Source organism: Haliotis cracherodii, unplaced genomic scaffold (genome assembly GCF_022045235.1).
Source record: "Haliotis cracherodii isolate W230 unplaced genomic scaffold, xgHalCrac1.p SCAF_3, whole genome shotgun sequence".
In the NCBI taxonomy this organism is placed as follows: Eukaryota; Metazoa; Mollusca; class Gastropoda; order Lepetellida; family Haliotidae; genus Haliotis; species Haliotis cracherodii.
The window spans coordinates 46,666,769-46,680,763 of record NW_027266286.1 but is presented as its reverse complement, the minus strand read 5'-3'; the positions used below and the strand labels follow the sequence as shown (position 1 = coordinate 46,680,763).

The 13,995-nt window shown below is 41.8% G+C and overlaps 1 protein-coding gene across 1 annotated transcript in view; it reads right to left on the bottom strand.

Moving 5' to 3' along the window:
* Window positions 1-12,499, bottom strand: part of LOC139475479 (mucin-2-like) — a 98,436-nt gene extending 85,937 nt beyond the window's left edge. The window contains exon 1 of the mRNA XM_071258683.1: window positions 12,313-12,499. Within this exon, the coding sequence (XP_071114784.1) occupies window positions 12,313-12,499 (187 nt within the window). The remainder of the gene's footprint in view (window positions 1-12,312) is intronic.
* Between the last annotated feature and the right edge of the window lie 1,496 nt (window positions 12,500-13,995).

Genomic DNA, 13,995 nt, shown 5'->3' with positions numbered 1-13,995 from the left:
CTTCGTGACTGTGAAATGTCATTGAATATCTTCTTTGTACTTGAAGCCTCTAGAGGTCTACTTGACACTCTGCCTCCACCCTGTCTTCGTAATAATGAATTGCAACTGAATATATTCTTTGAAATTGAAGTCTCAAGAAATCTTCTTGAAGCTCTCTTGTATCCAGGGTGTCCTCGTGACAGAGAATTGTCGTTGAATATCTTCTTTGTACTTGAAGTCTCAAGAGGTCTTCTTGATGCTCTCTTGTCTCCAGGGAGTCCTCGTGAGAGTGAATTGTCGTTAAATATCTTCTTGGCATTTGAAACCTCTAGAAGTATTTTTCGCCATCTACTCCTTAATTGGTATACCCGTGACAGTGAATTGTTATTGAATATCTTCTTGGCATATGAATCTTCCAGAAGTCTTCTTAGCACTCTACTGCCTGATATGGTGTCTTCCTTACCCTGAAATGCCACTGAATATCCACTTGGCATTTGAAGCCTTCAGAAGTCTGCTTTGCCCTCTACTGCCTTAATTGTTGTCCTCGTAACAATGAATTATTATTGAATATCTTCTTGGCATTTGAAGTCTCTAGAAGTCTTTTTGGCACTCTACTGCCTGAGCTGGTGTCTTCGTGACTGTGAAATGTCATTGAATATCTTCTTTGTACTTGAAGCCTCTAGAGGTCTACTTGACACTCTGCCTCCACCCTGTCACCGTAATAATGAATTGCAACTGAATATATTCTTTGAAATTGAAGTCTCAAGAAATCTTCTTGAAGCTCTCTTGTATCCAGGGTGTCCTCGTGACAGTGAATTGTCGTTAAATATCTTCTTGGCATTTGAAGCCTTCAGAGGTCTCAATAAATCTTCTTGATGCTCTCTTGTATCCGGGGTGCCCTCATGACAGTGAATTATCGTTGAATATCTTCTTGGCATTTGAAACATCATGGTCTTCAGAGTTTCCTTGGCCCTCTACTGCCTTAATTGGTGTTCTTGTGACAATGAATTATTATTGAATATCATCGTGGCAATTGAAGCTTCCAGAAGTTTTTTTGGCACTCTACTGCCTGAGTTGGTGTCTTCGTGACCGTGAAATGTCATTGAATATCTTCTTTGTACTTGAAGCATCTAGAGGTCTTCTTGACACTCAGCCTCCACCCTGTCTTCGTTACTGTGAATTGCCACTGAATATATACTTTGAATTTGAAGTCTCACGAAGTCTTCTTGACGCTCTTTTCTTTCCAGGGTGTCCTCGTGACAGTGAATTGTTATTGAATATCTTCTTGGCATTTGAATCCTCCAGAGTTCTTTTTGGCTTTCTACTGTCTCAATTAGTGTTCTCGTGAGAGTGAATTTCTATTGAATATCTTCTTGGCAAATGACTCCTCCAGAAGTCTTCTTGACACTCTACTGCCTTATATGGTGCCTTCGTGATCCTGAAATGCCACAGAATATCTTCTTGGCATTTGAAGCCTTCAGGAGTCTCCCTGGCCCTCTACTGCCTTAATTAGTGTCCTTGTGTCAATGAACTGTTATTGAATATCCTCATGGCATTTGAAGCCTCCAGAAGTCTTCTTGACACTCTTCTGTCTTATATGGCGTCTTTGTGATCCTGAAATGCCACAGAATATCTTCTTGGCATTTGAAGCCTTCAGAAGTCTGCTTGGCCCTCTACTGCCTTAATTGGTGTCGTCGTAACAGTTAATTGTTATTGAATATCTTCTTGGCATTTGAATCCTCCAGAAGTCTTCTTGACACTCTACTGCCTTATATGGTGCCTTCGTGATCCTGAAATGCCAATGAATATCTTCTTGGCATTTAAAGCCTTTAGAAGTTTTCTTGTCTCTCTATTTTCTTTTATTGGTGTCCTTGTGAGAATGAATTATTATTGAATATCTTCTTGGCATTTGAAGCTTCCAGAAGTCTTTCTGGCGCTCTACTGCCTGAGCTGCTGTCTTCGTGACCGTGAAATGTCATTGAATATCTTCTTTGTACTTGAAACCTCTAGAGGTCTTCTTGGCAGTCAGCATCCACCCTGTCTTTGTGACTGTGAATCGCCACTGAATATATTCTTTGAATTTGAAGTCTCAAGAAGTCTTCTTGACGCTCTCTTGTATCCAGGGTGTCCTCGTAACAGTGAATTGTTATTGAATATTTTCTTGGCATATGAAGCCTACATACGTCTTCTTGACACTCTTCTGCCCTATATGGCGTCTTCGTGATCCTGAAATGCCACATAATATCTTCTTGGGATTTGAAGCCTTCAGAACTTTGCTTGTCCCTCTACTGCCTTAATTGGTGTCTTCGTGACCGTGAATTGTCATTGAATATCTTCTTTGTACTTGAAGCCTCTAGAGGTCTTCTTGACACTCTGCCTCCACCCTGTCTTCGTGACTGTGAATTGCCACTGAATATATTCTTTGAATTTTAAGTCACAAGACGTCTTCTTGACGCTCTCTTGTCTCTTGCTTCGTGACAGTGAATTCTCATTGAATATCTTCTTGGCATTTGAAACCTCCAGAAGTCTTCTTCGCCATCTACTGCCTTAATTGGTATACCCGTGACAGTGAATTGTTATTGAATATCTTCTTGGCATATGAATCTTCCAGAAGTCTTCTTAGCACTCTACTGCCTGATATGGTGTCATCCTTACCCTAAAATGCCACTGAATATCCACTTGGCATTTGAAGCCTTCAGAAATCTGCTTTGCCCTCTACTGCCTTAATTGTTGTCCTCGTAACAATGAATTATTATTGAATAACTTCTTGGCATTTGAAGTCTCCAGAAGTCTTTTTGGCACTTTACTGCCTGAGCTGGTGTCTTCGTTACTGTGAAATGTCATTGAATATCTTCTTTGTACTTGAAGCCTCTAGAGGTCTTCTTGACACAAGTCTTTTTGGCACTCTACTGCCTGAGCTGGTGTTTTCGTGACCGTGAATTGTCATTGAATATCTTCTTTGTACTTGAGGCTTCCAGAGGTCTTCCTGGCACTCTGCCATCACCCTGTCTTCGTTACTGTGAATTGCCAATGAATATATTCTTTGAATTTGAAGTCTCAATAAGTCTTCTTGATGCTCTCTTGTCTCCAGGGTGCCCTCATGACAGTGAATTATCGTTGAATATCTTCTTGGCATTTGAAACATCCATAGGTCTTCTTGGCCCTCTACTGCCTTAATTGGTGTACTCGTGACAATGAATTGTTATGGAATATCTTCTTGGCATATGAATCCTCCAGAAGTCCACTTGGCTCCATTGTGTTTTCTTGACAGTGAATTGTCATTTGAAACATTACTTGGCATTGAAAACCTCCAGAGTTATTTTTGACCCTCTACTGTCTTAATTGGTGTCCTTGTGACAGTGAATTGTTATTGAATATCTTCTTGGAATATAAATCCTCCAGAAGTCTTCTTGGCTCGAGGTTGTCTTCGTCACAATGACTGAATTGTCATTTTCATCTTCTAGGCATTTGAAGCCTCCAGGTGTCTTCTTGATCCTCTACTTCCTTAATTGGTGTCTTCGTGACCGTGAAATGCCATTGAATATTTTCAAGAAGTCTTCTTTGCTCTTCTTTGCTCTCTCTTGCCTCCCTGATTTCTTCGTGACAATGAATAGGCATTTGAACATTTACCTGGCATTGGAAACCTCCAGGGTTCTTTTTGGCCCTCTACCACCTTTACTAGCGTCTTTGTGACTGTGAGATCCCAATGAATATCTTCTTTGCATTTGAAGCCTCCAGATGTCTTCTTGACGCTTTCTGACTTCAGGGTGACTTCGTGATAATCATTTGAAACTTGATACCTTCTTTACATTTGAAACCACCACAGGTGTATTCTTGGCACACTTCTGCTACTGAACATCTTCCTGGTATTGAAAGCCACCAGAGGTCTTCTTGGCACTCTTCTTCATGACACTAATTTGCCACTGAATAACTTCTTGAAATTCTTTGAAGTAGATATTCGCAGCAAAGTGATAAGCTAGAAGACAGCCAGTGTTCACAAGTGATCTGTCAGGAGGCTTCGAACGACGACGAATTCCCCATGAAGAACTCCGGAGTATTCGACCAAGTGTGGTTTAATATGCTTCAAGGGAGATGGAAATGGGCTGACACTTACCCATCCAACCTCAATTCCCAGTGTTTGGTCTAAACTCTACAGAATTTCAAAGTGTCATGTTTAAAATGAACGTGCCTATGTGCGGGTTGTTATTGCGGGTTAATACAGGTTAGTGCGGTGTTAAGTCACTAAACCTAACATGACCTTAGAAGCATACACTACCCTCCTTGACTGAGGACTCCGGAGGTCTTTATGGGGAATTCGTCGCCCTAGGAAGTGTCCTGGCGATACCCTCTGCACCCGAGTTGTCTTTTTAGCAATCATTTGACACTGAACATCTTCTTTGCATTGGAAGCTACCAGAAGTCTAGCACTCTTCTGCTTCCAGCGGGCCATCATGACAATGAATTATGGGTGAATATTTTCTTGGCATTTGAATCTTTCTCGCACTTTTTGGCACTCTTCTGCCTTTAGAGTGTCTTCGTGACAATGAATTGCAACTGAATATCTTCTTGGCAATGATAGACACAAGAGGTCTTCGTGGCACTCCTCTGACTACGGGGTGTTTTAGTGATAGTGAATTCCTACTAAATATTGTCTTCTCATCTGAATCTTCTACATGTCTTCTTTACACTCCTCCGCCTCCAAAGTGTCTCAGTAACAAACGATTGCCACTGAATACCATTGGATGCCTCCAGGGGACTTCTTGACAGTCTTCTGCCCCCAGGGTGTATCTGTGACAGTGAATTCACAATTGAAAATTTACTGGCATTGGAAGCCCCCAGAGTTCTTTTTTGCCCTCGACTGTCTTAATTGATGTCTTCATGACCGTGAAATGCCAATGAATATCTTCTTGGCATTTGAAGCCTGAAAAGGTCTTGGCCCTCTTTTGCCTTAATTGGTGTCCTCGTGACAATGAAGTCTTCTTGCTTCCAGGGTGTCTTCGTGACAGTGGAATGTTACTGAACATCTTCTTGGCATTTGAAGCCTGCAGGTGTCTTCTTGGTTCTCTTTCTGTCTTATATGGTGTCGTCGTGACCCTGAAGAGCCATTTAATATCTTCTTGGCATTTGAAGCTTTCAGAGGTCTTCTTGACCCTCTGCTGCCTTAATTGGTGTCTTTGTGACCGTGAAATGCCTCTGAATATGTTCTTGGCATTTGAAGCATCAAGAGGTCTTCATGGCACTCTCTTGTCTCCATGGTGTACTTGTGATAGTGAATAGTCGTTTGAACATTTACTTGGTTTTGGAAACATCCAGGATTCCTTTTGGCCCTGTACTGATTAAATTGCTGTCTTCGTGACTGTGAATTGTCATTGAATATCTTCTTGGCATTTAAAAACTCTAGAAGTCTTCTTCGCACGCTGTCTCCACCCTGTCTTCGTGACTGTGAATTGCCATTGAGTGTATTCTTTGAATTTGAAGTCTCAATAGGGCTTCTTGACACTCTTTTCCCAAAGGGTTCTCGTGAAGGTCGTCGCTGAATATTTTTTGCCTCAAGCGTCAAGAAGTGTTCTTGGCTCCAGGGTGTCTTCGTGACACTGAAATGTTATTGAAAATCTTCTTCGCATTTGAAGTCTCCTGGAGTCTCCTTGCCTCAATGATGTCTTCGTGGAAGTGAATTGTCATTGAATATTTATTGGCATTGGAAAACCCAAGAGGTATTGGCCCTCTACTGCCTTAATCTGTGTCCTCATGACAATCAATTGTGATCGAATATCTTCGTCTCATTTGAATCCTCCAGAAGTCTTTTTGGCACTCTACTGCCTGAACTGGTGTCTTCGTGACCGTGAATTGTCATTGAATATCTTCTTTGTACTCGAAACCTCTAGAGGTCTTCTCGGCAATCCGGATCCACCCTGTCTTCGTGACCGTGAATTGCCACTGGATATATTCCTTGAATTTGAAGTCTCAAAAATTCTTCTCGACGCTCTCTTGTATCCATGGAGTACTCGTGACAGTGAATTGTCATTGAATGTCTTTGAAACCTCCAGAGGTCTTCTTGGCCCTCTACTGCCTTAATTGGTGTCGTCGTGACAGTGACTAGTTATTGAATATCTTCTTGACATATGAATCCTCCAGAAGTCTGTTTCGCACTCTGCTGCCTTATATGGTGTCTTCGTGACCCTGAAATGCCACTGAATATAGTCTTGGCATTTGAAGCCTTCAGGAGTATGCTTGGCCATCTACTGCCTCAATTGGTGTCCTTGTGACAATGAACTGTTATTGAATATCTTTTTGGCATTTGAAGCCTCCAGAAGTCTTCTTACCTCCAGTGTGTCTTCGTGACAATGAATTGTCATTGAATATCTTCTTGGCATTGGAAAACACGAGAGGTCTTCTTGGCCCTCTACTGTCTTAATCTGTGTCCTCATGACAATGAATTGTTATGGAATATCTTCTTGGCATATGAATCCTCCAGAAGTCGTCTTACCTCCAATGTGTCTTCGTGACAATGAATTGTCATTGAATGTCTTTTTGGCATGAGAAAACGCCAGAGGTGTTCTTGGCCCTCTACTGTCATAATTGGTGTCCTCGTGACAGTGAACTGTTATTGAATATCTTCTTGGCATATGAATCCTCCAGAAGTCGTCTTGGTACTCTACTGCCTTATATGGTGTCTTCGTGATCCTGAAATGCCACTGAATATCTTCTTGGAATTTGAAGCGTCCAGAAGTCAGCTTGGCCCTCTCCTGCCTTAATTGGTGTCTTTGTGACAATGAATTATCATTGAATATCTTCTTGGCATTTGAAGCTTCCGGAAGTCTTTTTGGCACTCTACTGCCTGAGCTGGTGTCTTCGTGACCGTGAAATGTCACTGAATATCTTCTTTGTACTTGAAGCCTCTAGAAGTCTTCTTGGCACACAGCCTCCACCCTGTCTTCGTGACTGTGAATTGCCACTGAATATATTCTTTGAATTTGAAGTCTCAAGAAGTCTTCTTGACGCGCTCTTCTCTCCAGGGAGTCCTCATGACAGTGAAATATCAATGAATATCTTCTTGGCATTTGAAACCTCCAGAGGTCTTCTTGGCCCTTGGCATTGAAAACCTTCAGAGTTCTTTTTGGCCTTCTACTGTCTTATTTGGTGTCTTCGTGTCCCTGAAATGCCACTGAATATAGTCTTGGCATTTGAAGCCTTCAGGAGTATGCTTGGCCCTCTACTGCCTCAATTGGTGTCCTTGTGACAATGAACTGTTATTGAATATCTTCTTGGCATTTGAAGCCCCCAGAAGTCGTCTTACCTCCAGTGTGTCCTCCTGACAATGAATTGCTGTGGAATATATTCTTGGCATATGAATACTCCAGAAGTTTTCTTGGCTCCATAATGTCTTCCTGACAGTGAATTGTCATACGAAAATCTAATTGGCATTGAAAAACTTCAGAGTTCTTTTTTGGCCTTCTACTGTCTTAATTGGTGTCGTCGTGACAGTGAATTGTTATTGAATATCTTCTTTCCATTTGAATCCTCCAGAAGTCTTCTTGCCCCTCTACTGCCTTATATGGTGTCTTCTTGATCCTGAAATGCCACAGAATATCTTCCTAGCATTTGAAGCCTTCAGAAACCTGCTCGGCCCTCTACTGCCTTAATTGGTGTCCTCGTAACAATGACTTATTTTTCAATATTGTCTTTGTATTTGAAGCTTCCAGAAGTCTTTTTGGTACTCTACTGCCTGAGCTGGTGTCTTCGTGATCGTGAATTGTCATTGAATATCTTCTTTGAATTTGAAGTCTCAAGAAGTCTTCTTGACGCTCTCTTGTATCCAGGGTGTCCTCGTAACAGTGAATTGTTATTGAATATCTTCTTGGCATATGAATCCTACAGAAGTCGCCTTGACATTCTACTGCCTTATATGGTGTCTTCGTGATCCTGAAATCCCCATGAATATCTTCTTGGCATTTAAAGCCTTCAGAAGTCTGCTTTTCCCTCTACTGCCTTTTACTGGTGTCCTTGTGAGAATGAATTATTATTGAATATCTTCTTGGCATTTGAAGCTTCCAGAAGTCTTTCTGGCGCTCTACTGCCTGAGCTGGTGTCTTCGTGACCGTGAATTGTCATTGAATATCTTCTTGGCATTTAAAGCCTTCAGAAGTCTGCTTGGCCATATATTGACTCTTTTTGTGTCCTTGTGACAATGAACTGTTATTGAATATCTTCTTGGCATTTGAAGCCTCCAGAAGTCTTCTTACCTCCAGTGTGTCTTCGTGACAATGAATTGTCATTGAATTTCTTCTTGGCATTGGAAAACGCGAGAGGTCTTCTTGACCCTCTACTGTCTTAATCTGTGTCCTTATGACAATGAATTGTTATGGAATATCTTCTTGGCATATGAATCCTCTAGAAATTTCCTTGACACTCTACTGCCTGATATGGTGTATTCGTGATCCTGATCATGAAATGCCACAGAATATCTTCCTAGCATTTGGAGCCTTCAGAAATCTGCTTGGCCCTCTACTGCCTTTTACTGGTGTCCTTGTAACAATGACTTATTTTTCGAATATTCTCTTTGCATTTGAAGCTTCCAGAAGTCTTTTTGGTACTCTACTGCCTGAGCTGGTGTCTTCGTGACCGTGAATTGTCATTGAATATATTCTTTGAATTTGAAGTCTCAAGAATTCTTCTTGACACGCTACTGCGCTATATGATGTTTTTCTGATCCTGAAAAGCATCAGATTATCTTCGTAGCATTTTGAAGAGTTCAGAAGTCTGCTTGGCCCTCGACTGCCTCAATTGGTGTCCTTGTGACGATGAACCGTTATTGAATATCTTCTTGGCAATTGAAGCCTCCAGAAGCCTTCTTGCCTCCAGTGTGTCTTCGAGACAATTAATTGTCACTGAATACCTTCTTGGCATTTGAAACCTCCAGAAGTCAGCTTGGCCCTCTACTGCCTTAATTGGTGTCCTTCTGACAATGAATTATTATTGAATATCTTCGTGATATTTGAAGTCTTTCCAGAAGTCTTTTTGGCACTCTACTGCCTGAGCTGGTGTCTTAGTGACCGTGAAATGTTACTGAATATCTTCTTTGTACTTGAATCCTTCAGAGGTGTTCTTGGCACTCTACTGCCTTATATGGTGTCTTCATGATCCTGAAATACAACAGAATATCTTCTTAGCATTTGAAGCCTTCAGGAGTGTGCTTGGTCATCTACTGCCTCAATTGGTGTCCTTGTGTCAATGAACTGTTATTGAATATCTTCTTGGCAATTGAAGCCTCCAGAAGTCGTCTTGCCTCCAGTGTGCCTTCGTGACAATGAATTGTCATTGAATACCTTCTTGGCATTAGAAAACGCAAGAGGTCTTCTTGGCTCTCTGCTGCTTTAAATGGTGTCCTCGTGACAGTGAATTGTTATGGAATATCTTCTTGGCATATGAATCATCCAGATTTCCTTGGCTCCATCGTGTCTTCGTGAAAGTGAATTGTCATTTGAAAATTTACTTGACATTGAAAACCTTTAGAGTTCTTTTTGGCCTTCTACTGTCTCAATTGGTGTCCTCGTGACAGTGAATTGTTATTGAATATCTTCTTGGCATATGACTCCTCCAGAAGTCTTCTTGACACTTTACTGCCTTTTATGGCATATTCTCCAGAAGTCGCCTTGGCACTCTACTGCCTTATATGGTGTCTTCGTTATTCTGAAATGCCACAGAATATCATCTTGGCATGTGAATCCTTGAGAGGTCTGCTGGGCCATCTATTGCCTCTATTTGTGTCCTTTGGACAATGAACTGTTATTGAATATCTTCTTGGCATTTGAAGCCTCCAGAAGTCTTCTTACCTCTAGTGTGTCTTCGTGACAATGAATTGTCATTGAATATCTTCTTGGCATTGGAAAACGCCAGAGGTCTTCTTGGCCCTCTACTGCCTTGATGTGTGTCCTCATGACCATGAATTGGTAAGGAATATCTTCTTGAATCCTCCAGAAATCTTCTTGTCTCCATTGTGTTTTCGTGACAGTGAATTGTTATTGAATATCTTCTTGGCATATGCATTCTCCAGAGGTCGCCTTGGCACTCTACTGCCTTATATGGTGTCTTCGTGATCCTGAAATGCCACAGATTATCTTCTTGGCATTTGAAGCCTACAGTAGTCTTCTTGGCTCTCTACTGCCTAAGATGGTGTCTTCGTGACCGTGAATTGTCATTGAATATCTTCTTTGTACTTGAAGTCTCTAGAGGTCTTTTTGGCACTCTGCCTCCACCCTGTCTTCGTGACTGTGAATTGCCACTGAATATATTCTTTGAATTTGAAGGCTCCAGAAGTCATCTTGGCGGTCTCTTGTCTCCAGGGGGTCCTCGTGACAGTGAATTCTCGTTGAATATCTTCTTGGCATTTGAAACATCCAAAGGTCTTCTCCGCCCTCTACTGCCTTAATTGGTGTCCTTGTGACAATGAATTGTTATCGAATATCTTCTTGGCCTATGAATCGTCCAGACGTCTACTTGGCTCCATTGTGTCTTCGTGACAGTGAATTGCCCTTTAAAAATTTACTTGGCATTGAAAACCTCCAGAGTTATTTTTGACCCTCTACTGTCTTCTTGGCTCTAGGTTATCTTCGTCACAATGACATTGAATTGTTATTGAATATCTTCTTGGCATTTGAAGCTTCCCGAGTTCTTTTTGGCTCCAGGGAGTGTTCGTGACAATGAATTATTATTGAATATCTTTCTGGCATTTGAAGCCTCCAGAAGTCTTCTTGCTGCCAGGGTGGCTTCATGGAAGTGTATTGTTATTGAATATTTCCTTGGCATTGGAAAACTCCAGATGTCTTCTTGGCCCTCTCCTGCCTTAATTGGTGTCTTCGTGACTGTGAAATGCCACTGAATATCTTCTTGGCTTTTGAAGCCTTCAGAGTTCTTTTTGCCCCTCTACTGCCCTAATTGGTGTCTTCGTGACCGTGACATACCATTATATATCTTCTTGGCATTTGAAGCCTCAAGGGGTCTTCTTGGCACTCTCTTGCCTCTATGGTGTCTTCGTGACAGTGAATAGTCATTTGAACATTTACTTGGCATTGGAAACCTCCAGAGTTCTTTTTGGCCCTATACTGCCTTAACTTGTGTCTTCTTGACTGAAATGCCACTGAATATCATCTTTGCATTTGAAGCCTCCAGATGTCTTCTTGAAGCTTTCTGACTTCAAGGTATTATTCGTGACAATCATTTGAAACCACCACAGGTGTATTCTTGGCACAAGTCTGCTACTGAACATCTTCCTGGTATTGAAAGCCACCAGAGGTCTTCTTGGCACTCTTCTTCGTGACATTAATTTGCCACTGAATGACTTCTTGGAATTCTTTGAAGGAGATATTCGCAGCAAAGTGATTAGCTAGAAGACCACCAGGGATCACAAGTGATCTGTCAGGAGCCTTCGAACGACGACGAATTCTCAATGAAGAACTCTGGAGTATTCGACCAAGTGTGGTTTGATATGCTTCAAGGGAGATTGAAAGGGGCTGACACTTGCCCATCCAAACTAAATACCCAGAGTTTAGTCTAAACTCTACAGAATTTAAAAGTGTCATGTTTAAAATGAACGTGCCTACGTGCAGGTTGTTATTGCGGGTTAATACAGGTTAGTGCGTTGTTAAGTCACTAAACCTAACATGACCTTCGAAGCATACACTATCACCCTTGCCTGAGGACTCCGGAGGTCTTTATGGGGAATTCGTCGTCCTAGGAAGTGTCCTGGCGATACCCTCTGCACACGAGTTGCCATTCTAGCGGTGATTTGACACTGACTATTTTCTTTGCATTGGAAGCTAACAGAAGTCTAGCACTCTTCTGGTTCCAGTGTGCCATTATGACAATGAATTATGAGTGAATATCTCCTTGAATCTTCCATGGGTCTTCTGCCTTTAGGATATCTTCTTGGCATTGAAAGCCAGAAGAGGTCTTCTTGGTACTCTTCTGCCCCCATGGTGTCAATGAAATGCCACTGAAAGTGTTCTTGATATTAAAAAGCTTTCAGACCTCAGTTTTGGACATTTCTTCCTCCAGGGTATCTTCGTGACAGTCAAGAGCAACTGAATATCCTTTTCGCATTTGAATCGTCCAGAGGTCGTCTTGGCACTCTTCAGCTTCGAGGGTGTCTTAGTGACAATGAATTGCTACTGAATTTCTTCTGGGAAATTGGATGTCTTCTTGGCGCTCCCCTGACTCCAGGATGTTTTCGAGACAGTCATTTGCCCATGAATATCTTCTTGGCATTGGAAGCCGCCAGAGGTCTTCTTGGCACTCTTCTACATCTAGAAAGTGGCGTTAAACACAACTCACTCACTTTTACATCCAGGGTGTATTCTTCGTGAATTGCCACTGAAAATCGTCTTGGCATTGGAAGCTCCCATGGGTGTTTTTGGCCCTCTTCTGCCTGCCTTGTTAGCAATGAATATCGTCTTAGCATTGAAGGCCTCCGAGGCTCTTCTTGCCTCTAGTGTGCCTTCGTGATTCTTACATAGAATTGCCATTGAATAACTTCTTAGCACTCTTCATGGGGCACGGGTGGTCCAGTCGTTTAAGGCGCTCTCAGAATTTCTTCTGACAATCACTTGCCACTGATCATTTTCTTGGCATTTGAATATTTTAGATGTCTTCTTGACATTGTTCTGCCTCCATTGGTGTCTTCGTGACAGTCAATTGCTACTGAATATCTTCTTGGCATTGGAAGCAGCTAGAGATTTCTTGGCACTCTTCTGCCCCCAGGTTTCCCTCGTGAAAAGTACATTGCCACTGAATATCGTCTTGCAATTGGAAACTTACACAGGTCTTCTTGTTCTCTTCTGCCTCAAGTGAGTCCACGTGACAGCTATTTGCCACTGAATATCTCTTGAGTATTTGTAGCCACCCGGGATCTTTTTAGCTGTCTTCAGCTCGAGGGTGTCTTCTTGACATTTGCCACTTAATTTCTTCTTGGAAAAAGGACATTTGCTGTAAAGGGACTGGCAACTATACCACCCACATTCACAAGGGACTCCCTAGGACTAAGAATTACCAATAATTCTACAAAAATAGAAGTATCGTTTTCAAAAGGAACGTCCTAGTGGGAATCGCTGGTACTTGGGAGTCATCTGGATCCACCTTGTGCCTCCGGGTGTTAATCCTGGCAGTCACTTGCCACCAAATGTCATTTTGAACATCATTACCTCGAGACGTCTTCTTGGGCCTCTTCTTGCTTGGTAGTCATTTGCCTCCAGTGGTATTCAAGGGGGAGACGAGCGGTCCTGGGGAGTCTCTTGGTGGTCCGTGGTGCTTTCGGGGAATCTTCGGGCAGTTACTTTCCAACGAATTTGTTCTTGGCAATCTTTGCCTCTGGAGGTCTTTTGAATTTCTTATGCCTTCAGGGTGTGACCGTGGTTTGTAAATCTGAAACTGAAGCAGGAAGAAGATATGTTTTTGAGTCATTAATATATTAATATATTAATATATTTATGTAATTCGTCAGTCATATGTGTCATGATATATGTAATATGTTCTGTGTAATGTATGTTATGTGATATGTACTATGTGGAATAGCATGTGTCATGTGTCATGTAATGTGCTTATATGTATGATGTCATATGTGATTTGTGTCATGTGTCATGTGTCATGTGATACGTCATTTAATGGGGCATGTGATATGTACCATGTAATATTACCATGTGAGTGATTGAATAAATATTTAGATTCACATCGCCGGTAGTTCAGCCATATCGTTATTAAACAGGTTTTACATTGATGTTATCGATGGAAACTGCCGTTCAATGAGAGTTTTCTGCTGTTTTCATGTCTCCCCTTCAGGATTCACACCATCCCTTTAGTCGATGGCGCTTGTTGACAAGATGAGCTACAGATTATATTCTACTGTTAAAACAGTGGTATTTTGAATGACGTGGTCGTATACCCTCGAAGGGGAATAATAAATTCATACTTACTTAACCCCTTAAGGTACGTACACAGACTATAACAATCGGAGTTTCTAATATAT